The sequence below is a fragment of the Cydia strobilella genome, chromosome 21 (genome assembly GCF_947568885.1).
Source record: "Cydia strobilella chromosome 21, ilCydStro3.1, whole genome shotgun sequence".
Taxonomy (NCBI): Eukaryota; Metazoa; Arthropoda; class Insecta; order Lepidoptera; family Tortricidae; genus Cydia; species Cydia strobilella.
The window spans coordinates 8,041,692-8,068,272 of NC_086061.1; the positions used below are offsets into that span (position 1 = coordinate 8,041,692).

At 37.3% G+C, this 26,581-nt stretch overlaps 2 protein-coding genes across 4 annotated transcripts in view; one reads left to right on the forward strand and one right to left on the reverse strand.

Moving 5' to 3' along the window:
- Positions 1 to 22,542, reverse strand: part of LOC134751107 (uncharacterized) — a 77,946-nt gene extending 55,404 nt beyond the window's left edge. The window contains exon 1 of one of the 3 annotated variants that reach the window (XM_063686455.1): positions 22,291 to 22,542. The gene's annotated coding sequence lies outside the window, so the exon portion shown is untranslated. Of the gene's footprint in view, positions 1 to 6,714; positions 7,113 to 22,290 lie in introns of those variants that run through there. The other 2 variants (XM_063686457.1, XM_063686456.1) reach the window with 2 other exon arrangements.
- A 671-nt stretch (positions 22,543 to 23,213) lies between these two features.
- Positions 23,214 to 24,666, forward strand: LOC134750901 (uncharacterized). Its single transcript, XM_063686140.1, has 4 exons — positions 23,214 to 23,417; positions 23,542 to 23,679; positions 24,059 to 24,223; positions 24,602 to 24,666. The coding sequence occupies exons 1-3, from the start codon at positions 23,268 to 23,270 to the stop codon at positions 24,137 to 24,139; spliced, it is 369 nt and encodes a 122-aa protein (XP_063542210.1). The 5' UTR covers positions 23,214 to 23,267; the 3' UTR covers positions 24,140 to 24,223; positions 24,602 to 24,666.
- Positions 24,667 to 26,581: the final 1,915 nt, after the last annotated feature.

A 26,581-nucleotide genomic window follows, 5' to 3' on the forward strand; every position in this document is an offset into this window, starting at 1 on the left:
GGGCGGCCCGGCCGGCCCTCGCTCGCCCCGGCCGCGGGCGGCGCGGCGGGCGGGCCGGCCGGGCCGCGCGCCGCGCATGACTCGCCTGCGGGCGCGCCCGTGCCCGCCAGTCCGACCAATTAAAGAAGCCTCCCTTTCCATGCATATTATTAGCAATCAGTTACCTTCTTAACTCAGTCGGATAATATAATGAAAAAGCACGGGTGGAATAATACACTGAAAGAGCACGCGTGTTTAATATCTAAGATTATGAGCCAAAAATCGGTGGAATAAAAACGTCGTTTTGAGCAAGTGTGTTGAAAATATAGTAAATAAACGAATGAATAGTGTACACTACACTACGCCATTGTTTGAAATATTTAAATCAGAATTGAAGTCGACGTCTTTTAATAAATGTCTGGAGTCTATATGCCTCGATTTACCTATATATATCAGAAACTTCTTAGGATTCCTCTTTAGGATCCAATAATCCTTCCTTAGGATTTTCATTTATTTGTGCTTTACAGCATTTCAAGTCATGGTCCTTTAAACTTAAACGGTTTCGGATGTTTTACGGTTCATAAATTTGATTTGTGTTGTATTGTATCAGCTGTATGCCACTTCGTACCTTGTCAAAGAAACAATAAAATCCGATCCCTAATAGCGGCTTTAATATTGATTGGGTATCAAATCAAATTCCTTGGCAGTGCGTTGTCAGTTGCTATCATTATAACGGACTTTTGTATACAGGGTGGCTAAAAAATAAGTGCATTCCCGTTGCCAGGGAGGTTTTGGGATTATACTAAGCCACTTTTACTATGGGACCAACCACGAAATCGCGAAATAAAAATTTACTCTCCTATAGAAAATGGACCAGCCAAAGTGTATGAAATAGCCAAATTTTTTTTCGCGATTTCGGGGTTGGTCCCGTAGTAAAAGATGCTCAGTATAATCCCAAAACCTCCCTTGCAACGGAAATGCACTTATTTTTTAGCCAACCTGTATATTTCGACATATTTAAAAGGGAGTATAAATTAGACGCAAGTGACGCAACCAAGGATATATTTTCTCAGAATAATATGACTTGTTTATGTAGTATGTGGTAGTTAGAAGTATTTATAGTTATAAATATATTGCACAGACATATCTAGGGCGTGTTTTAGAGTCATTACACCCAGATAACGCATATTATTTACGATATAATAACATTAATAACGCCTACGCACGCATTAAATGAAATGCAAAGTGAAGCGAATATGACTTAGCGTTCTGCTGAAAATTACGTTATCAAATATGAAACATATAAGCACCACTTGCAGGAGTTGCAGGTTCCAGGGTTAGCCGGACCCGGGTAAATCCGTAGACTACGTCCAAAAGAAACGTACCTATTGGGCACTGTGAAATTGTGAATGTCATCTCGCTTAGGGCACAAACCAGCAAATGCCATTCCAGATGTAGAGCAGAGCCCAACTGGGGAAGTACATCCACCTTACAGAAAACCGCAGCCAAATAACACTAGACCCCACTCATAGTGTTGTTTTCCTGTCAGTCATTTTAGTGTTTGTCCCGATTGCGTTCTCAGCTACCAGCCTACCGCCTCGGAGCCCAGGGTCCATTTTCCGACAACTATAGCAACTTCTGATTTTGACTGTACCTAAATTATTATTCAGAGACCACTGTGTCCAACTGCTGGGCAAAGGCCTCCCCCCTCTTTATCCACTCGTCTCTGTTTAGTGCTATATCAGGCCAGTCTCTCAAAAAGGAGTCCAAGTTATCCCGCCATCGCCGACGACGTCTACAGGCTCCTCGGTTAGACTACATTACATACATTAGCAATTTAAATGTCAATTGTGACTGTATTGACGATATTATGGTTGTGTGCACATATTTATGCTGAATTAAACACATCGATATCATCGACCTTGACTGAAAGAAAATAATAGGCGTCGCCGGTTCTAAGCAAAATAGTATCAACTAAACTATTTCTATAAATTGTACTTTATGTATAAATGAGTATGATTGAAATTGGAGGAACTCTGTCCGTGGACTTAGTGCTTTTGGTTTGTGTAATATTGTCATCAATTTTACAATTTCACTAGTGAAAGTCACTGAAAATTCATGGTCGCAATATAATTCTGAATTCGTTCAAAGACCATAGCCGAAATTAGAGTAGATCTAAAATATATAATAAGTTTTTGGCTAAAATTAAAATTTTGTTTACAAGCTTTTATGGCTGACTGTACTTTTCTTTCCACAGGCAACTAATACTCATAGAGAAAATTCTAATAACCACCAAAGGCAACACAATTAGTTTGCGTTGTTTTATCACAGAGTTCCCATGGCCACCTCCTGTCTCCATCGTCGATATAAGTATATGTATCATATAAGTAATCCTTACGTGAGTAATTTGCTGGCAGAACGATGAATTCTTAGTGTTTCTGTTTTGAAAGTTTCATCTGATATCTTATGTATTTGTATGTATATATATTGTATGTATTTATATGAATATTATATATACAGATATATGTATGTATGTCTATGCCTATGCATTATTTAACTATACTTGATGTATATATGTAATCACTATGTTGCACCGCCTACAAATTATCTGCTTTGCCCGAAGGTTGACTGGTAGAGAATGCCTCATGGCATTAAGTCCGCCTTTTGTACGATTGTATTTTCTTTTGTGCAATAAAGATTAAATAAATAAATAAATAAGTCGATAGTACAAAAAATAAAATTACATTTCGCTAAATCACTAAATGTAAACGTAATCAATTCAATCGATTAAACTTAAAAACAAATCGAAGCATACCTTAAAAGCATACCTTTATTGCATTATCCTACGCGGGCTACGATTAACATTTATGTACTTATGGAAATTAAAGCTCAATCGCAAATCGGGACGTGAGTCAAATTTAACTTGCAAGATTTAATTACAGACCCACACACAGACAGACAGCGGGACAGGTGAAACTAAATAAAAGCTTGTAATATACCTACATATATATATTTTTGTTAATTCACGACCGCAAATATCGCCATAATTGTCATATCCGCTCAATCAATATTGGTGAGAATTCTACAAATGTACTGTTGTACTGTTAGTAATTAAGAAAACCGCATAATTAATTGGCCGACCGTCTTTACGTTCGTCCTTCGGATCTCAGTCCGTGACCCAAATACGGATCAACAGATGTAATACAATATGGCAAAGGGCTGCCTATCTCGTCGCATAATAATTTGTTGTCCTAATGTAATGTTACGCATAAAACTCTTTTCGCATAATTTTTCTCCAGCTGAATTAGAAAGTATTTTCGAAAATGTTTTGCATAGGTTGTGTAGAATAGGGTAGGTTAGGTTAGGTTTGTTTCAGCACAATAACAATTATGCGAAATGAGTTTTATGCGTAACATTACATTAGGACAATCAATTATTATGCGACCCAATATAGACCCCATGAAATGTTTGGTACCTAATAACTTGTCGCATATTTTATGCTCTACAACTCTTACCTACATGTAAATAACATCGGAGCTATAGAAATTTTGATATCCGCGAAAAACCGATTTGTATGACCCTTGACCTTGAATAACTTTTGACGCGCACACGATTTATGCGTCGACTTTTAAGATAGCCTTTAATACGGGGGTAATGTTATTTACATGTAGGTAAGAGTTGTAGAGAATGTAGAGCATAAAATATGCGACAAGTTATTAGGTACCATTGGTACCAAACATTTCATGACATGAGCCGTTTTCAAGATAGGGGTCTATATTGGGTCGCATAATAATCGATTACCTACATGTAAATAACATCGGAGCTATAGAAATTTTGATATCCGCGAAAAACCGATTTGTATGACCCTTGACCTTGAATAACTTCTGACGCGCACACGATTTATGCGTCGACATTTAAGAGAGCCTTTAATACGTCATCTCATAACGAAGGTGTATACATTCCGAGTTTGATCCCCTTTTTAGGATTAAGATGACTGGCCCATTTATGAACACAACCCTTCACATGTAAAACGTCAATACCGTTACTGTTAATCACTCAAGTATTATTTAGTCACTCGCACGAGTACTTGTCTACTAAACCAGTCAGCAATGGTCCACTCACGATGTTTACAAACAAAACAATGCTGCCTATTAACAATGTAGGTTAAAGTCAAAGATAGATATAACTCCGTAATAGATGGATACAGTCTAAGGAAAAAACGTGCCTCGAAAATCAAGAAAATTTTATTCTCGTTCAGAGGGCGCTACTAGTTTTGCCCTACAGTCGTATAGATAGCGTTGACGGTTTCGTTTGTTATTTAACAATTTTAACGCATATCAGTGAAAGACCATGGGTCAAAATCATCAAAATAATTAATGCAAATAAAAAAATCATTTATCTATATTTAAATACATTTTATCGTATTTTTACAAATCTTCATTTTTAGTTTTAAAGTGTGTGTCGACAGATGGCAGTGAATTTACTGGGGTTACAAAATTTACTATGACAGTACCGCTCTAGTATAAGTTACTCTATGGTTAACGTGGTTAGGCTTGTTATAGTTGTTATAGACTTGCGAACGGAGGGACATAACATTGAATGATTATTCTTTATTAGACTGTTAAGGGGCCCACTGACTATCAATCCGCCGGACGATATCGGCCTGTCAGTTAGAACAAAAATAAGTTCCGAACAACTGACAGGCCGATATCAACCGGCCCCTTTATGACTTATGATGCCTATAAAAAACAAAAAGTTTACCTATAACCGTCCTACCATAGCGTGGCGTGGTGGCTATATTTGTATGGGATTTTGAACAGCGCGTTTTGGAAACTCATACTACTGACAGCGCAAAAATTAAGTTTTTGGCAAAAATTTCATTTTTAGTACAAGCTTTTATCGCTGACTGTACTCTTCATTTCACAGGACATTTCTAAAAACCCTAAACACAATTAGGTTACGTTGTTTTATCAGTTTATCACAGAGTTCCTATGGCCACTTCCTGTCTCCACCATCAGATCAGCTCGATGGTACCATAATATTGCATTGTCACCCGACTTACATATTTATGCAAATTTTCAGCTTCATTCAAAGTCGGGAGGTGGGCCAAATTTAACTTGCAAGATTTGACCTGTACATACATAAATATGTACATACATAGGTACATTGCAAGTTAATAAGCTTGTAAAAACCGACTTTCTCAAAACAGTTTGAAATGCCATATACCTAAATTCATCATCAAACGTAGAGATTGTAGAGAATCATATCTTTGTCTTACGTTAGTACTAATAGCACCCAAAAGAACGGGATGAGTATAATTTTTTTTTGTTCTTACTTACCTACTGACAAATGTGGTTTGCCAGACTCTAATTCATGAACGTACCGTTATAGAACCCATTTAATTACCAGATAACGGACTCATTAGTCATATTCATTAGTTGGTCAATTATCGTTATCAGATCACCGTTATCAATCTTAATTCTGACACGTGGTGAGCTGGGGAGTGTGAGCCTGTGAGCTAATTAAGGTTTTGAGATCAAAATTTAATTAAGCAAGTTTTTACGTTTATCGAAACAAGTTATAATATTACTTATTAGTTAGTATACAGTCGTGCGTGTTTAATACAATACTTTTTCTAAATACTTTTAAATTTAATACTTTTTTATTTATTTAATGTACGATATATTCGTACTATATTATGATACGATTGATAATCTCTTAGTATGAAAAAGGAGTATGTTTCATAATATTGTTTTCTTTATACACACAAAATGCTCAACCGTAACAGGGCTCGCTTCCCTCGTATTACTAAATGTCCTCGCATACAGTCGGCTATCTCGCACTCATCATTCCTAGCTTAGCCCTTTGTAGTTTTGAGTATACTACACTATTCTCGACTTGCCCCGTTGAGAGGAAACACTTTCAGTTTTACATGTGGAGCATAAAAATTACTTTGAATTTGTACTTTATTGCATGAAAATAAAGTACACAACTGATTGCAGTTTTTAAAATGTAGCAAGGGCAAGTGCACGCCGTGCACCGAGTATCGATTTGAGTCTTGTGAAAATTGGCATTCTTCCCGTTTCGAACTTTCTTTGTAGAGTAGGTAGAGGTAGAGGAAAGGTGAGTACGAGCTTTGTGGATGTCATAGCGGCAATTTATTTGGTGGCTTAGATTTGCGTAAGTAGTGGGGTTGCATTACTTTCGTTTGCTTTTTAAACCTTTTGGACGCCAATGACAGATATATCGGCACCGCAGGTCCAACGCCAAAGACGGATTAATCGGTCAAAGACCACAGAGCAACATAGACCTACGTGCATGTGCATAAAGTTCAATTTCAGTTTTGACACTTCGGTGACGTGGCGTCCGAGTGACAGCTTTTGTGTTTGACACGGCGTCTAAAAGGTTAAAGGATGGTTTTTTTTTTCATAGGGTTTTCCATATAGCATAAAGAGCAAGTAGATTAGTAGACGTTTTATATGTAAAACTTCTACTGGCTCTACCACCACGAATAGATATAATTGAATGTTCAAGCAAATTTTCATGTTATTTCTGAATCGTTTTAAAATATTAGCGTAATTTCGATTGTATGGCGGCATCCACGTCCGTGTGACTCTTACTAGTGTTGCTGATAGAGTGCTAGTACGTGGTTCCCTTATCGCATGTTCCAGCATTATTTAGTGTCAAAAAACAAATAAAACTACTTACGCAATTAATTTATACACCAATACTTACTGTATAAATATAGATACATTATATATCCGTGAAAAACTGAATTCCTGTCGCTTCACTTTGGCAAAAATCCACAACAGTACGCCAAATTCTAACACTATTCCAAGCACTGCACTCAATTTACAGAACAAACACAGATAACAAAAATATATATCACTGAATAAACTATGAACACGACAACACTATTTAAACACTTTTTTTTTAACTCCGCGCTAAATTAAAACAAAATTCAAATTTCGAACACGTGCGCTAGTGATGTCCGCAAACATCAAGTGATACGATAACCCGTGACGAGTGCTCGACCATAACTACCGATTTCGATGCGTCGCGAATAATTTTATCAAAACGATATGTATTTATTCCTTTGTTCTGCGGAGCAATGACAGCGCACAAGGATGGAATAAAAAAAGGACATATCAATTAAGTTAACGTTTTAAATAGACGTGTCCTTATTTTAAGTATTGTCTAATATGTTAGGTAGGTGGGGGAATATTTGAGCAATAGAACTGAAAGGTCGAACCGAACATTATCTTGTTCGGACTGATCAATCTAAAATTTGAATTGGGTCGATAAATAATTATTACAATTTCATAATTATTGTTGATTGAATGCTACCAAAATATCCTGCCAAAGATAATACATAATTAATTATGATTGATTGGCACGCTATATCTTAGTAATAATATCCTTTTTAGAGACTGACTACTTTTAGTATAGAAGTTTAAAGATATAAATTTTATATATGAATTTGAGAAACAAAAGTACTTGTATTAAATAGTATAAATGGGAGAGAGTTGAAACGTTGGTAGCCTAGCGGTAAAGTGACTTTCAAACCCGAATTCGCAGGTTCGAATCCCTGTTCCAACTTACTAATGAATTTATTGAGTCTAAACTTTCGTTCTCTATATACCCACAATAGTCAATGAGGGCTATCGTTTTCTTGCTCACCAGTTGGCGCCTCTGTTAATGGTGGTCCAAAAGACTAAAGAACAGCTGTCCGTCATTGAAGTGACAAGTGACATTTGACATTTCGAACTTTGCGAATATGGATGGTATAGAAAGGATTCTTTCAGCTTTAAATAATAGTTCCTAATCTCTCCGGTGGCGCTAGTTAGGCTCTGGGACATGAGTATAACATGAACTATATAAGGCAACAAATAACCCTACTAAATTACGTAGGTTGTTTTTGGTAGTATTTCGGTGTATGGTGGCGCCGCCTAATTACTGTTTTTGATGGACACTTTTCATACATAGAGATTTGGCTCCTTTATATAGTCTCCATGTTTGCGAAGACCACCATCTACACTAGCGCCCCTAGCGGCGAATTCATACGCGTTAGCCCTCATTTGAGTATTAATGTCCTACAATATTTATTTATATTTATATTCAAATTTATTTATGTAGGTAGGTACCTACTCTAGGTACGAAATATCATTAAATATTTACTAGTCGTTTGTTTTATAAGCTAGAGCTATAGGTATAAACGAATTACAGGCATAGATATAGCTCATGTCATTGTATGCGCAAAGTTTCATTACAATGCAACACGTAGTTTTAAAATGAGAACGAAACTCCGTTTGTATGGGAAGGTGAAATTCGGCCCAGCTCGCTGCGGACTCATATTGCGTCGACAGACCCTATTACTAAGACTCCGCTGTCCGTCTGTCTGTCTGTCTGTCCGTCTGCCACCAGGCTGTATCTCATGAACCGTGATAACTAGACAGTTGAAATGTTCACAGATGATGTATTTCTGTTGCCGCTGTAACAACAAATACTAAAAAGAGAATAAAATAAATATTTAAGTGGGGCTCCCATACAACAAACGTGATTTTTTTTGCCGTTTTTTGCGTAATGGTACGGAACCCTTCGTGCGCGACTCGCACTTGGCCGGTTTTTCTATCGGCTTTTGCCGATTCCGCCAGATGCCATAAGAACCAACAACTGAACTGCCGATTCCGCGTCGATATTAGGCGTGGGGTGAGGAGACTCTTACTTTACTCTAAGAGTCTAGACTCTAGTCGAGACGAGACCTCTGGGTGAAAAGTATTTACGATTTCAACATTAAAGGTCATACAGCTATAAGGCGATAAGATTAATTATTCATATCTTAATATGTTTAATTCTTTTTAATCATCATAATGAAGTGAGCGATAATGAAGGTCTCGGCGAAAATGAGTGCGTATGTCCGGTTGTCCGGTACAGTCGAAGGCAAAAATATCGATCCAGACAAATCGCTCAAAAATATGTCAACACGACTTTATTGTCTAAGGTGTAAGAGCGTACACATATTTTTGAAACTTTTGGAATGTATATATATTTATGCCCATGACCTTCTTCTCTACCACCTTACCACGAGCTTGTCACTGACATATTCACAAACGTCTGCGTAACGTACTTTTTAGGGTTCCGTACCCAAAGGGTAAAAACGGGACCCTATTACTAAGACTCCGCTGTCCGTCTGTCTGTCTGTCACCAGGCTGTATCTCATGAACCGTGATAGCTAGACAGTTGAAATTTTCACAGATGATGTATTTCTGTTGCCGCTATAATAACAACTACTAAAAACGGAATAAAATAAATACTTAAGTGGGGCTCCCATACAACAAACGTGATTTTTTTGCCGTTTTTTTGCGTAATGGTACGGAACCCTTCGTGCGCAAGCCCGACACGCACTTGGCCGATTTTTTTGACGTTACCGCAGTCGGCTAAAGGAGGTTGACGTTAAATTTTCCACCGTTATCTATCCTTGAACGAACCGGTCCAGGTTCAATGCCCGACCATGCATTTCGCAATGCAAGCCATAACAAATGGTTAAGATTTAAGCTTGTGTTGTTTAAACCTCACATGCCATCATGTACGACAAGCTGCTACTAGTCTATAACTAGAAATACTTCTACTCTACGTGAATTGCAATAGTATATGTCAAAGATAGATATAACTCCGTAATAGATGGATACAGTCTAAGGAAAAAACGTGCCTCGAAAATCAAGAAAATTTGATTCTCGTTCAGAGGGCGCTACTAGTTTTGGCCTACAGTCGTATAGATGGCGTTGACGGTTTCGTTTGTTATTTAACAATTTTAACGCATATCAGTGAAAGAACAAGGGTCAAAATCATAAAAATAATTAATGCAAATAAAAAAAAATCATTTATCTATATTTAAATACATTCTATCGTATTTTTATAAATCTTCATTTTTAGTTTTAAAGTGTGTCGACAGATGGCAGTGAATTTACTGGGGTTACAAAATTTACTATGACAGTACCGCTCTAGTATAAGTTACTCTATGGTATATGTATATTACGTACCTCGAGCAGGAAAGTAAAGCCCGTCAGAGACGGAGCGATAATATACAGGGTGGCTAAAAAATAAGTGCATTCCCGTTGCCAGGGAGGTTTTGGGATTATACTGAGCAACTTTTACTATGGGAACCAACCCCGAAATCGCGAAGAAAAATCTGTTTCATACATTTTGGCTGGTCCATTTTCTGTGAGGGTAAATTTTTTTTCGCGATTTCGTGGTTTGTCCCATAGTAAAAATTGCTCAGTATAATCCCAAAACCTCCCTGGCAACGGGAATGCACTTATTTTTTAACCACCCTGTATAATAATATACCGTAAGATACCGAAATATATCTTATATTTAAATATATAGTATAGCTAAGCACCACACGACAACGATGCCAAAATATATTGTATTTATACCGAGCTATACTGTGTAGCAATTAGCAAGATATCAAGATTCCTTGCTATAAGATACAGGGACCGGCCCGCTATCCCTTATCGGGGTTTTATAAGGGTATTGCATAAGGCTTAACTCACCATACCCTTTGCCAGACGAAACCCTTTGTTTTGCTTTTAAAAACCCTTATATAAAGCTACCACATTTGAGTAATCGGTAGCCCAAATACCCTTACAAAACCCTTATCATCCGCTCACCAACACCTTGCATATTGCTTATAAGGGTTAGCCTTATAAAGGGCTTCCCTTTTAGTATACAAGCGTGCTAATTTAAGTCGTCTACCTTGTTCATAAAGCACACATTACTTCGAATCCGAGCGATCGTCGGCGGCGACGGCGGCGGCGTTCTTTGACTAGGCACGTATTTTCTTTCCTTTTCATACACTACCGTAGATATATACTAATCCTGTCTCTTTCACGCAAAGGGAAACCTTTATTAAAAGCGCTTAAAGATAAGGGTAACCCTTATTAAGAGCTAGCCTTATTTTTGGTTAGCTTTTCGGTAAGGGTTAGTCAAAGGTAAGGGTATGAATGGGCTTGCAGTTCAAAAGGGAAAGTCTTTCAATGTGTTAGCCATGTTTAAGTGTCGCCCATTGAAAGGGTTTTATCGCGGAAAGGGTTGTCCGGTCCCTGATAAGATATCGTAATATATATTATAGCTTCGTGTATGGATTCCGCCAAATAGTATGTAAAATATATCGTAAGATATCTTTTGGTATATTATATCCTCTCTCTGTGATGTGCTTAAGAAATGTCTCGGCTTCGCCTCGGGCGAAATTACATGTGATCTGAGGCTTTCTTATTAACTGGCCGAGCTGTGTATACTATTTTCTTGTTCAACGGAGCCGGAAAGCGGCAACTACATTTAGCAAAGTTGACGCTTTCCGGACGGAGAACAGAAAAAACGTTTTTGTATGTATGTATATCTGCATGTACCTATGTATACTCTGATTTCGACTCGTATGATTGCAAGCTTCAAGCTAATATGCCCATTTACATACTATTCCACGCTTATCCAATATTTCGTCACTATTATTACTAAAGCTTTTTCATCACACTCGCTTAGTAAATGTGGAATTGCACGCAGGCTTAGCGGGAACTATAGAAAAAGCGTTTTCCCTAGGGAGTTATTAAGTGTCTATTACCATAATAAACAGTTTTGGGTCTTTATACTTCATTTTTGTATCGCAAGTGTGATGAAAAACATTACTCGAGCCTATAAATCGCTCCAGCAAACCGTCGCGATTTAACTATACTCTCGTTTGCAATATTTAACTTACGCCCCATGTTACACAATGTACTATTGTTATAAAGTTATCGAAGTAGGTATTTGTTCGATATTTAAACTCGGTGCACCGTGCACCGAATGCACGCGGTTTGTACTGTTTTCATACGAAAAATGTCATCACCTGTGTTATCAGTAAATTACATACCTCTTACATCATTAATTAACCTGCCTTAATCAACCTGTTTACATCTGATCTTTGACCTGTTTAAAAAAAAAATAACATTTAAATATCAGCCTTAAGCCATCTCCAAAAGGTTCACTGGTAATCTTTATAGAAGTAAAACCTTCTCTTAGTTTCTAGATGGTTGATGTACTTATGAACGGTGTAAATAGATATTTCGATTTAAATAGGGTCAGATGAGTCAATGTGTCGCTACGGAGCAGCAGCAAAACAAACATACACACACATTAAAAATTTTTATTTATTACAATAATACAAACTTAATTCATATAATAAGAATGTGAATAATCTAATGCCTCGGCCGCAAGTTCATGTAAAAGGATTATCGTTATATGAGAAGGTTTTTGTTGATGAATTTTTGTACCCCTTTTTTGCCTTTTGCACAATATTTGCCAAGTTAAGCCGCGACCAAGAGCAGTTGAAGCTACTAAAAGTCACACGGAAAGAAAAAAATTCCACAATACTACAGCTGCAGCTACCCCCACAGAGTATAGGTATTTTCTATTTCTTTATCAGGTGGGTTTCATGCAGCCGGCCACCGGACTATTAGACTTTGCACTACTACCATAACGGATACCTATTTAGCACTCGTTCCTTGAAAGTGAACTACCCAAGTATATGTCTTTACTCTTAAAAGCTTATCACGGCTAAACTTTGACCGATTTTAATAAAATTTAGCGTTAAGAAAACCAGCGTGAGAACAATAGAACAGATTATCCTTTTTTGGAGGATGGGAAAGGATTGCACACAAATGCCACAAACCAAATCCTAAGCACTAAGCAGGCAAAGCCATTTTTGCATATCTTAAAACACATACATTTGCATATTTTAACAAAAAAATAGTAGTCAATGTGGGGAAACCCGTGTTTTGGTTGAGAAGACCCCGTCATGTCATATCATAGGGCAAGAACTTTCGTATGTGTGTATGTACGTCCTTCGCTCACACACAGAAACGAAGAGCTTCGCTCTTTCGGCTTTACGGACCTTCTAATAAGTGGGGTATGGGGATATAACGCAACGCGAAAAAGCTTGTAGACGGTCTTATCTGATAGAAGGTCTTCTCCACATTGAGCTCACGGTAAAATAAATACAATTCGACCGCAGACCGCATTTATTAAAGGGACCCACTGACTATCAGTCCGCCGGACGATATCGACCTGTCAGTTGTTCGGAACTGTCAAATTTTTGTTCTAACTGACAGGCCGATATCGTCCGGCGGACTGATAGTCAGTGGGCCCCTTTACAACGTCATAAAAACAAACGCCAATTTCAAACACAACAGCAAAAACCGACCGACTGTGTCATTGCAACATAGCCTTTTCCTAAACCATCTAAAATAAACACTAAATCTACAAATATAAAGCTCAAAATCCATCGCTCTACAAAAGTTAATCCAGTAAAGTCAAAGTTAAACAAATGTGTGTTTGATATCATAGGAATTAAGATTGATTTTTCTAGTAATGCTTATTCAGGATTTTCAGTACGCTTGTACCAAGCTTGCACCGGCTGTATATTCACATTGGCTACAGAGCGCTAGCGAATCGACGCTGAGTCAATCAATTCAACTGTACCCTTTATAGCGGTAAGAAATTGAGAGGGTTTGTACTGGTTTAGTTTAGCGTTCGTCCCGATTGCGATTGTAATAACACAGGCCGGTTGGTAACGGAGTCATTGTGTATACATAAGTAAATTGAGGAAAAAAACACAGTAGGTACTACAACGTCTACAACTTAAGCTCTGTTTTTATATTTTATCACAGACGTTAAAATGACTGTTTGATTGGACAATTTACTAATAATCATCCGGCTTTTGTTTTTGTATCTGGAATGCAGATTAATAAGAATATAAGTTTTTTGGAATACAACTGTCATGAATGGGTCAACATATCACGTTAAAAATAATTTTCGTGCCAATAAAGTACCATATGTACTAAAACATACATTTGTATGCGACTGTTTGTTACCCAAATAAATGAACAAAAAAAATGTTTGTCATCTATTATTAGAATTACTTTGTACCAAGTACCAACTTACTGACACCTATACGTAATTATATTACGTATAGTACACAATTGTTAATGATACGGACTTTGGACTTTATGTTAATACAGTACTTGTAATAGTTTGTAAGCATTATAATTGTAAGTACTTATACTAACTATCTATAGTCAGTATGACTAAGTGGAATATTGTGACGAAATTCTGACGTGACATGACGTGTAGTAGTGGCAAAGGGGTTCTTCAAAAATAGAGTACACAGGTTTTTAAAGAGTGCAACGCGCATGGGACCTCTGGAGTTGCGCGTCCATAGGCTACGGTGGCTGCTTACCATCGGGCGGGCCGTATTGTTGTTTGCCACCGACGTGGTATTAGAAATTAAAAGGCTAGTTAAGGCGTTAATGTGCTATGTGTTGAGGTGCAACGCAATCTTATTTATAATATAAAATAAATTTATGGGATAATCCTTACACAAATCCACCTTGGGGCTAAAGTATTGTCTCAATGGAACTGGTATACTCACTTTGCCGACTGTAGAACAAATTGGCTACCGAATGGACACCGCAGATTAGCCGAGGCAGAGGCAGAGGCAGAGCAAAAACGAGATGGCGGGATGACCTTGACGCTTTTTGCAGCGACTGGCGGGAACATGCAGTCATGCACCAAACCATGACGTGGCGGAAGAACGGGGAGACCTTTGCCCAGCATCAGCAGTGGGACACAAAATAGGCTATGTAAAAAACTAGCGACCCGATCACCCGAATATTTAAGTGCGAAGCGAGCGAGTTTACACAAAACCTTTACAAATTATATAAACCTTCCTCTTGAATCACTATCTATTAAAAAAAACTGCATCTAAATCCGCTGCGTAGTTTTAACCCTTTGAACGCCAAGAACCCCTAATATGATCGTTACTAGTCGTGTCCACAGCGCCAAGGACCACTATAGCGGTTATGGCGGACGCTGTCAAAGTAACCTTAACACTTTCAAGTAAAGTTTACATTCGCTCGCTTGCGCCCGTTACCTTGGCGTGACAGTGACGTTTTTGTTTACGACATAAAGCGTTCAAAAGGTTAAAGATCTAAGCATACATAGGGTCAGGGACAGACCGACAGACAGCGGAAAGCGACTTTGTTTTATACTATGTAGTGATAGTGAAAAGGAATCAAATTTCGTCAGGTCAACGTGAAGAAGACTGTCTATCACGTAAGACCGCCTACATGTTTTTTTAGGGTTCTCAAAACATTATTGCTAATGATTAAAGCAACAGAAATACATCATCTGTGAAAATTTCAACTGTCTAGCTATCACGGTTCATGAGATACAGCCTGGTGCAGACAGACGGACAGTGGAGTTTTAGTAATAGGGTCCCGTTTTTACCCTTTGGGTACGTAACCCTAAAAATCCTGACATTTCTTGTAACAGAGATTTGGCGTAGCTTCAACGGCGCCCCGGCGGCGCGTTGCGCTCTTTTTATGAGGTTATTCCTAAAAATCCTGACACTTGCTAAGTCCGGCCGCAATCCGGACAAAGGGTCAAAAATCCTGACATGTCCGGACAAATCCTACCATATGGCAACCCTACCTATGATGGTCTTCTTGACCAAAAGCAAAGAGGATATAATATTATAGAGCGGTATGTCATAGTAAATTTTGTACATACATACATATAATCACGCCTATTTCCCGGAGTAAATTTTGTAACCACAGTAAATTCACTGCCATCTATTGACACTCTTTAAACCTAAAATAGAAGATTTATAGAAATACGATAAAATGTATTTAAATATGGATAAATGTTTTTTTTTTTATTTGCATTAATTATTTTTATTATTTTGACCCATGTTCTTTCACTGATATGCGTTAAAATTGTTAAATAACAAACAAAACCGTCAACGCCCTCTATACGACAGTAGGCAAAAGGTAGTAGCGACATCTAATCGAGAATCAAATTTTCGTGATTTTCGAGGCACGTTTTTTCCTTAGACTGTATCCATCTATTACGGAGTTATATCTATCTTTGACATTAATCATTACATTGCCAGACTTTTTCATGCCATGCAGAATTACTCGTAGCTACTACAGAATAATAATAGTAGTACTCGTAATTACTATAGAAAAATACCAAAAGTGCCAAAAGTGTTATATGCTGGTCTTCCTAACATTAACCTTAGTTTTTTTTTATGATATAGGAGGCAAACGAGCAGACGGATCACCTGATGGATGGATGTTGTTGTATACTAGATTTTACTTTGTATTGATTAAGGAATTATCATACCAGTTTAAAATTGTATGATTCCTATTTATCCGCTCAAATGTTGCACTCCTGTAGCACAATAACATCGGTTGTGAATGTTGTTTGTGAATGGAAGCCTTTTAAGTTCTAAAAATTCAGTGCGGAAATATATTCTAAACTTGTGAACCTTGTGATATTATCTTATCTATTATCTTATAGCCCTTCAAGTGGTAACATCATTTTTGAGCCATTGGAACTTCGGTTTTATTTTAATAAATCAAATTTAAAATTAAATTACTTTACCGTCACTGGAAGCTTTATAATTGAGAGAGCATATCTGTTTCCGTCGAATTATCACCAGTCTAGTGCTTTATTTGACTCTTGTTTCCGGCAACAGTGGCGACACCTGGCGGACCGCGCCATTTTTACACCAGGTAAAAGATGTCCGGTGAACTGTTTGTTATTGGCATTCAGTTTCCCGTCGAAACAACAAGTCCGCAGCGAGTCAGGCTCACTGACCCTGCGGCCATTACAATTTAAATTTTAAAAAATGAAATGAAATTGTTACGTGTGATTCCTTAAATCAATACGTTATATTAATTAAAGTGAATTTAAGTGTAAAAAGTGACCACGTCACGTAAGTACCTTGATTTCTAATATTAGTAAAATGAATATGTGGTCATATATTTTAACAGTTTTTCTGTTCGGACCACTACCTACATTTTAAATTATTGTGCCAAATAATTAACAAGTTTACTATAGTGTTTTATTTGCAGATCTTTCTATCCGATTATACTTTTTGTGAGAAATTATACAATCGCTTGCATTTTTGACGAACGCTGAGAGTCAAGACGCAAATTTAAATTTGCCGTTCACTTTGATATTGAAACGAAATTAAAGGAACCTTCGGTCCCTAAGACTCCAGTATTTTATTTAAAATGCTTCTTGACGTTCAACGCTTGGGAAGCGCAGCATGGTCTGAGGGTAGATACTCTGATATACAAAAAATTTACAATCATACTCCAGGTTTCATAGACCTGGAAACAAACGAAGAGGTAAACATGTATGATATTTTACGCCATCTAGCTTATGCTGATAGAATCATATGCAGCTATTACCTACTCCATTTTGAAACAAAAACAGGCGATTCAAGATAGATTTTGTAGTCTTTTATCGTGGGCTAAAAGTATGAAATTTTTCTTATGAATTAAATACTAGTTAATGAGCTCGGTTTACAAAAGAATTCCTCTGATCTTCTGCAATTAGTTTGTGGTTACCGCGCCGAAGCTATTGAAATACGCAGAGAGGCCATTACAAGCCAAATTAAAGAGCCACTTGTCAAGGCATTAGTAAACAAAATCCCCCCTTGCACAACTAACATTTTTGATGCTGATTCTTTTACATCACCTCTTGAAAAGGCAGGAGGAGTTTGAAACATGTTTGGCCTCTTAAACATAATGATATTACCAAGGCAAATCAGCCTAACAGCCGCCCCTCGCGGGGGCAAGGCATACAAAAACCTACAATTCCATCGCGTGGAATTCAGTGCAATGCGAGCTCAGGGTACTTTTCCTCGCAAAATACGCATATGCAAACCTGTACCGACGCACCCTCGCGGGGTGTATGTCATTGGCAAAATTGTCAACAACCAAATTACCCTTGGGTCAACCTTCAAAAAACCACCTTGCTTACCACACAAGTGGAAGAGCGTAGTTTCAAAATTGAGGCTCGCGGCCCGGTCGTGGAGGTAAGTACTAGAGGATGAGGAAATTCCAGTAGAGGTTACAAAGGCAACCAGAAACGGCAGAAACCATGACTCGGAACCGTTTCAAGTAGGCCGGTAGCGCACCTCCTCATACAGTGGAAGAAAATGGGAGCACCAGTATTTCTGGTGCTCCCATTGTCTCATTTGCTATTGCATTAAAGTTAATACGAGGGTATCGCATACCATTCCTTGCATAACCACTTCTGGTGTATCCCAATTTAAAATCAGGCCCCTTTCATCACACTCCTGTGTCAAAAGAAAATTTCTTCAATTGTGCACTAGAATTAATATTTATTTATTTGCATTGCTATTTTAAGAAATGGATAGTGATCAGTGAATGGGTGAGCTTCGCAAGCATATTGCAGTTGGCAATGTCAACACTCTTTGCCAAGATAATAATTGTTTTAAAAACAAACGTTGCCTCAAAAATTGCTTTCCCTGATAACGAGTCAATCCTGTCAGAGGTTAGTGGTGAATTATATAAATAAATAAATATTTGGGGACAATCTTACACAGATTGACCTAGCACCAAACTAAGCAAAGCTTGTACTATAAGTAATAGGCGACGATATATATACATATATAGAAATATACATACTTATATACATAGAAAACACCCATGATTCAGGATTCTCAGGAACAAATATCTGTGTTCATCATACAAATAAATACCCTTGCCGGGATTCGAACCCGGGACCATCGGCTTCATAGGCAGGGTCACTGCCCACTGCAGACCGATCGTCAATATATAGTTAATGATGTCAATGATGCTCCGTGCCCAAAATGAAGGCTCAAGGCATTCTAAGTGTAGCACTAACCGTCACCAAGCTTCATTTCTCCTCTTTTCCTTTTATCGGACGGATCAGCTCGACCAATTTTCAACTTGAAAGCGCTAAACGGTTTATATACTGGTCGAACCGTTTCACCACATAAACATGCATCGGATACCCGACTTCCTCAACCAAATGACGGGGTGTGCAGGTATATGCCATAATCATCATAATATACTTCCACGTACAAGTCTCACGTTTCACGCACGTACGCCAAGTGTATTTTCCATACTGACAAAATTGACAAAAACGTTGTCAATACTGACAAATTGGGTAGCTCAGACCTTGCGGCAACAATGGAATGTCAGAATTGTAGTTTACCTAGACGATTTTCTGATTGTCCATCAAAATGCCATACTACTAGATCATGTCAAAATCTTTATTCGAACCCTCATAAGTATCGATGGTAAGTAAATTTCACCCTGCCAGACCCATCGAACACATCGTTCCTAATACCGCAAAGTGTGTCGAGCGATTAAATTGGTGGGTATAAAGTTGACAGGCGTCAACAACTCTACATCACCCTCCCCACCAATTTTCTAAAACCGATGTCCGGGTCGCAGTTGAACGACCTAGCTCTTTCGGGAGCTTTGGAACCTTCATTGCAATCAGAAAGAAATGTTAGCTATCCTTCATGTTCTTCAAGGTTACGCTCACCTGTTGCATCACAGTTTGATGCCTATACAATGCGACAACAGGACGGCCGTAACCCGTCTAATGAAAGAAGGGGGATCGAAATCGTTAGCCCTGGTAAACATAACCCATCGGACTTTAGATCTTCTAGATCAAAATCAAATACACTTTAGCATACATTATCTACCGGGGAAGTACAATTGTCAAGCCGATCAATTATCGCGTCGTCACCTACCGCCGGAATGGCACTTACTACCGGCTTGCGTGGATACAGTTTTTGCGAAGTGGGAAATACCGGTGGTGGATCTATTCGCCTCGGCAACAGCCCACATGGTACACAATATTATGTATCCCGAGACCTGAAAGACCCTCAAGCGATGTACCACGCATTCAGTATTCCGTGGAACTATCCACTCGCGTGGGTATTTCCACCACCTTTTCTGATGCCCATAGTCCTCGCTCACTTGAACCAATCGACCGGGATATTTCTGGTAATGATGCCTTGCTAGGGAAAAAATGTTCTGGCGGGCAGATCTCAAAGCCCGAGCGCTAGCAAGGCCGCTTACTCTGAGACACCTGCGGAAGAATCTCAATCTCATCGACACGTCGACAGGGTTATCACCTCCCTAAGTCGAGGAAATGATTCTCGAGGTTTGGAAGTATACTCTGTATAAGTATACTCTGAGGCGCTAGTCATGGAGCTCAGATCAATTATCATTGCTTAACAATTCTTGCAGAAAAATGACTTTAAGAACTTACAAAAAAGCTTGAGCTTGGCAACGTTGGATTTCTTTGGCATGTACAAATATATATATAAACTAGCACAATTTTTATCGGATTTACATCAAATAAATAAATTATCAGTATAATACCATACTTTTACACAAGTCAGTCGTTTCTACATTGTGTAACACTGAAACATCAAGTTGTTTGAGTTCACATGTTCTGATAAAACATATTCTTAAGTCGATTTCCTTAACGTGTCCTAAAACGACTAAACCCCCATTTTGGGATGTTGATTAACTGATAATTCTTTAACAATGCTTTCCAAATAATGCGCCATACTGCCACTTTACTACTTCTTTGCTCTGGTAGGCGCATACATAATTTAACCTTGCTTACGATTGACCATGACAACTGTATAAGATCAGATAAATGTATCATTTTTTGGCCACAGTTTGGCGCAAAAATAGACTAGTAATTACAGGCAGTCAGGTTGGAAACTATTAGCAAATACGAGTAATAGTATGCTAAAGCTCCCTTTTTTGGATAGAAAGAACCATATCACTTGTAAATGACAGACGTAATGCTGCTAAATAAATAATTTAATTTGTTCATGACAAATGTCAAGAATCGGCCGCAGCCAGCCTCACGGACGATCATTGCTAATTAGATAAAAACTTTGTTTAAAGAAGCGAACATAGCAGCTGCCCAAGGTAGTATTAGATCAGCTGCAGCTTCAAAAAGTTGGTGGGAAAATCATTCCCTTGATGACATTATGGCTCGTGGAAACTGGCAATCAGCTAACACATTTCCAGCGATTTTACAGGAGACAGGTAGCAAGAACAAGTATTTCTTCTACAAATGTCACACAATTGTTTAATTCTGTATAGGTATTACGATCATTGATTTATATAATATAGTAATAGTAAAGTAAATTTGATTTCTCAGGCACTGTGCCTGGTTGCAATCATTGTACCTGATCGTTCAGGCAAGATTATACAATTAAAATAAGTACATAAATAAATTATAATAAGGAATAACTATAAATCATTACATTTGAACTACTAAGTGTAAAATTATCTGTTCGAAGAATAAAATAATTGAAATCGATATTTCAGTATCATATATTTCAGTCATCATAAATTCAGATACTAATCAATCACATTGGCGCTATACATTAGAATTAATCTAATAAGGGGCGACACCAGGCGATAACAAACATGTCTCAATTATAAAGCTTCCAGTGACGGTAAAGTAATTTAATAGCAGCGTTTTACCTGAAATAAAACGCATATTAAAATACTTACCTCACTGGAAGCTTTCATTTAATTTCTGCCTGGTGAAATTGAGCCAATGACAAACAGTTCACCGGACATCTTTTACCTGGTGTAAAAATGGCGCGGTCCGCCAGGTGTCGCCACTGTTGCCGGAAACAAGAGTCAAATAAAGCACTAGACTGGTGATAATTCGACGGAAACAGATATGCTCTCTCAATTATAAAGCTTCCAGTGAGGTAAGTATTTTAATATGCGTTTTATTTCAGGTAAAACGCTGCTATTAAAATTGCATAATTGTCCGGGAGCTGGTTCAAGCCACTTGACGGGATAGTAGTCTTGACTTGTCTCTAATGTCCACTCTCTACAAACCTGCACCAAACTGTTTCTATTTACCCAAATGGTTGACTGGTAGAAAATGCCTTAAGCAATAAAGTTTAAATAAATAAATAAACTTGGCTATCTAACATTCTCAGAAAAAAATATGAGAAAATTTTATAAGCGACTGAGGAAACATCCAGCAGCATGTAAAGTAAAATAGACATAATGTCCAGTAGATAACGGCTTATCTGCAAATAGAATAGACTAATATGCAAACGAAATGTTTAGTACAACATAAATTTTTGTGAAACTATTCAGCTGACCACCTATAATTGTATTATTTTATGCTGCCCTGTCTACTTATGCTGTAAATAGAAAAAAAATGCTAAAATGTTTTAGAATTCCTAGTGAAAACTCAACTCTTAAAATGGATTTGACAGACAAATTGACTAGTTAATCAGAGAATCAGATTACATATAGGATTTTGTCATATGTTGTAGAATCAAATAGATAGCATGAACATTTTCTACCAAACAGTAACAGATAATGTTGAAAAAGATATATTCAACCAGAAAATTTACAAAACACTTACAATATCCGATATTGCTGGTCCTAAAAAACACTTTGTCCACGGAAAAACACATTCAAAGGTCTTTTTCTTTAACACAATACACTGAGTCTTATGCACGAAATAATAGTACAATTTTCAAGAAGACACAGTTCAAAAACACACGGAAATTCGCAAAGTTCGAAGTCTAGTAAGAAACCTTTCGCTTTATTTTAATGCTCGTTTCGTAATTACGTGACAGATTAGATTAATGAAGATGTGCGATGCAAATATGTACGTAATGTCACAGAACGCAATGTACGAAGAAGAAACAATATGTAGAAATACGAAAATAAATAAACGATATGGCAACATTGATCACAGTATATTTATAAGTACAAAAATGGTAAATAGTCATAATAAAAAGATTGCCGTAGCTCCCTAATATTTCAAATTGATAAAATTTTGTGATTAAAATGTTTTCGTGACAAGGGCCTTTAATTTTGTCATAAGTTCTGTAATTTAAAATATTTGTACCTAAATTTTATTTACATGCAACCCTGAACGATCGTTCAAACTTGATCCTTTGGTCAAGAGAAGTATTATAAAAATTGTATTTGTAACTTACTGAGTAAAACAGAAAATTAATATATTTATTGCAAATAATTACAATATTGCTATTAAATTTCTCAAACCCGAAGTTATCAACAAAATATTCGTTTCGCGCAAATTTCGGAAAAAAAATGTGGTTCGAAATTGGTATTTGAACGGTTGCCGAAAGTCGTAGTGAGGTACTTCATCGATTAAAACCGATATTTTTTCATGAACTCAATATTTTTTGGTGAAATTCAGTAAGTTTTCGTGAAAACCTGCATAAACACTTAAATAAATAGTCTTAGTTTTTGTTATAATTATCAAAATATGTCACTGATATCTAGTATCCAAAATTAAAGATTGAACGTAGCATTAGAAGCAACAGGTTTCAAAAATTATTGATTTTTTGGCAAAAGGTTAGCTTGTATATGTCACTCGCCGACAAAATGTACCGAATATCTGTATTACTTGGATGGTACTTATTTATAGGATTTTATGGGATTTGTAAAAGTGTTGCTGAACAAACTCCAGTGACTTTTACGTTTAAAGAATATCAGTATAAAGATTCCCCTAAAAACGTAAGTGCACATCGTTTTCCTCGTCGTCAGTATTAGTTGGCTTACTAAATATGTTACGACATATAAAACATTAATTAATGTAGGTATTTAAAATTCACTCTTGTATTTTCTTTTCCATTTACAGGAAATGACATTTCGGGAGTTCGAAACCGCTTGTGAACAGAGCAGTGCCTGTAGCCACATGACCGGCCTTGCTCGAACTCGTTGCGTGAGGGAGTGTGTCTCCCCTTCGTGTTACAGGGAACTTTATCAAACAGATCCGGTAAGCCGAAGACTCCATGTATGACGTAGCGGTGTGGTACTGCTGCACCGCGCGGAACGGCGAAGGTAATCCGCCTAGCGAGACACAACGCCGCGCCACCGCCGTCCGCGCGGTGTAACGCTGTAACGGCCGTTAATGGTGCCATTTATCCGGTCTAGGCGCATTACCTACACCGTTATACAAAATTTATCTCAATCGGACATCAGTAAATTAAAACCTAAATTTAAAATTAAACGTATGAGATTTGGATCAAATAAAAAAAAAACAATCGTATGAAGCTATCTTAGTGTATTAAAATGTCCATTCTTTAGAAATTGATTGATTAAATTTGGCTATAATACTTACGCTCTTCTACAGATAATCATTTCGTCTGTTTCAGCTTGAAGATGGTGAAATAGACGTGCGATTGAACTCCTTTAAAGGTTGCTTCATTCAAAGAAGTGGCAGAACTAGAAACTGATTTAATCATAGCGTCGTCTCTTCTTTAGTCTTGATCTCTAATAAAATTAGAAAGATACGTAACAAGATACTATTTATATTAACAGTAAGTAAAATTTGTGTCATTTATTTTCAGCAAGTCAAGCATGTACTGTAAAAAAATACATGATTGTATTTATAGTTATTTGTTTTACAAGGTTTTAGTTGTAAGCAATAATAAATAAATAAGTTGTTATTTAACCTCTCGTGCTAATGTTGATATCCGAGCAAGCAGAAGATTCCACGAGTGTAGCAAGTGGTTCTAAAAGTAGAATTTTGAGCGTTGCGAGGGTTTCAAGGCACGAAGGTTAACCAAATTTTGCCACCGAGTGAAACACAAAAATTTTCACCAAACCAACGCAAGGAAAATACTAACTAATTTTTGCAGGTTCATCTTTCAGTAGCCAGACAGGGCCAGACTCAATGACTTTTTATTTTGTTTCAGCTCTTCTATGGCCTTATCACTCAGAGGAAAACTTTCATAAATTACGTAGCAGAAAATATAATATATAAGCAAAATAATTAGCTTGAACTTTCATGAAGAAAAGAAAGGTTGTCAGCAATGTCCTTTGTGTGAATTATGGAACTTAAAAATGTTATATTTTTATGACGAATGACGACGAGTACAGTTCAGACTTCAGAGGCACTTTTTCAGTTTTTGAATAATTGTAGATCATGTTTCTTTGTAACTGTAATAAAATAAACACTTCGTTTAGTTGTATAATGTAATATTTTTCCCGTTTTATGAGAAATAATATAACAAGACAATATTTGTAGTGTAAAGACAAGCAACTTTATAAAACTTTATTACAACACGGTCTTTTTGATATCGTACTTAGCCAACAAACAGTCTACGCGCGAACTGCGAGTATTTTCGGGCTGAAGAATGAAGATATGTTAGATGTGCGCGGTGTCCATGAACTGGCATGCACACTTATGGTGCAAAACAGGGATGTTGCGGATGCCGATTTTTTGACATCCGCGGATGCGGATTTTTAAAGGCTCACATCCGCGGATGCAGATGTCGAGATTAGGCACATAAAACACGTCAAATATTACACTTTAGTAATTTTTATTTAAAAAAAAAACGAAACTTTTAGTATATGAACAATAATATAGGTGACCCTAAATCGCATTAGTATACTAAAGTCCAAATAAAACAAATTATTCACTTCTTGTCGTTGTCCATCATAGGCTAAAGTGCTCGATCGACGAATCACAAAAACGAAACGAGATTCCTATTGGCAAATGAAGAAATAACCTAGCACTTACGCCGCCGCTAAGACGTTCCTGTACCTACCTGTTCCACATCCGACTCCGCATGAAGCTCCGCATCGATTTTATGCGGATGCGGATGCGGATGTGGAAAATAATGCGGAAGTTCCGCGATTGCGGATGCGGATGCGAATATTCGCAACATCCCTGGTGCAAAATAATTAAATTAGTCGACCTTTGATTCCTTAGGTCACGCGTCAACTGTATAAAGTATGCTTAAATTCCTGTTTACGATTATTAAATTAAAAAATTAAAATTATTTATTTGGTAGCATACAATGTTTCGGTAATTGGGCTAGTATCTCTTTTTAAGTATTGTTAATACTTGTATTAAGAGATTACCGCTCTTCCACTATACGTAAGTAACAGATTTTTACATTAGTTGTAGTTACGCTAAAAATTTACAATTACAATTTAACATTAAAATTAAAATAACAATATCATGCTAAAATATGAATATTCGAGTAAATTTATACATTAAAGTAATAGCAGTTTATTTTGTGTGTGTGTGTGTGTGTGTGTGTGTGTGTGTGTGTGTGTGTGTGTGTGTGTGTGTGTGTGTGTGTGTGTGTGTGTGTGTGTGTGTGTGTGTGTGTGTGTGTGTGTGTGTGTGTGTGTGTGTGTGTGTGTGTGCTGGCTTGTTGCCTCCTAGCAAATGCAGTTTTTACTGTCGGAATGATTAGGACATAACTATTACTATAACTAAACTTAGGTTTAAAATATTTTTTTATAAAATTAAAATGTTGTCCATCTATATATATTTTTAATCAGTAAAAAAAGTTATTTATTCTTTATAAACACACTTAACATATTAATATATTATAATATTTATAATACAGTCCTAATTTTGAATAGTTTTCTAATTTACTTTAGAACGCTAGAATTCTGTATTTACAATATTACAAAATATTTAATTAGTGTACTGTCTAATCTAGCCTAAACACATTACAAAAACAAGTCCGCTCCAGACTACGCGGCGCGAAGCCGCGAACGCGAGTTTGGAGTCGATTTCGCTGATTAGCGAACTAGACTCCACACTCACGTGTGCGGCTTCGCGCCGCGAATCGCATTTCGCGCACTAGTGTGGAGGGCCCTATAGAACGCTACCATTAAAAATCAAGGCCATTAAAAACCGAACTTTACCGGTAATA

Excerpts from the sequence above, each read along its gene's own strand:
- LOC134750901 (XM_063686140.1), top strand. The coding sequence starts at position 23,268 with ATGTCACTCGCCGACAAAATGTACCGAATATCTGTATTACTTGGATGG. Across the intron at positions 23,418-23,541 it reads ATAAAGATTCCCCTAAAAAC|GAAATGACATTTCGGGAGTT; the intron begins GTAAGTGCACAT and ends TTCCATTTACAG. Across the intron at positions 23,680-24,058 it reads AACTTTATCAAACAGATCCG|CTTGAAGATGGTGAAATAGA; the intron begins GTAAGCCGAAGA and ends CGTCTGTTTCAG.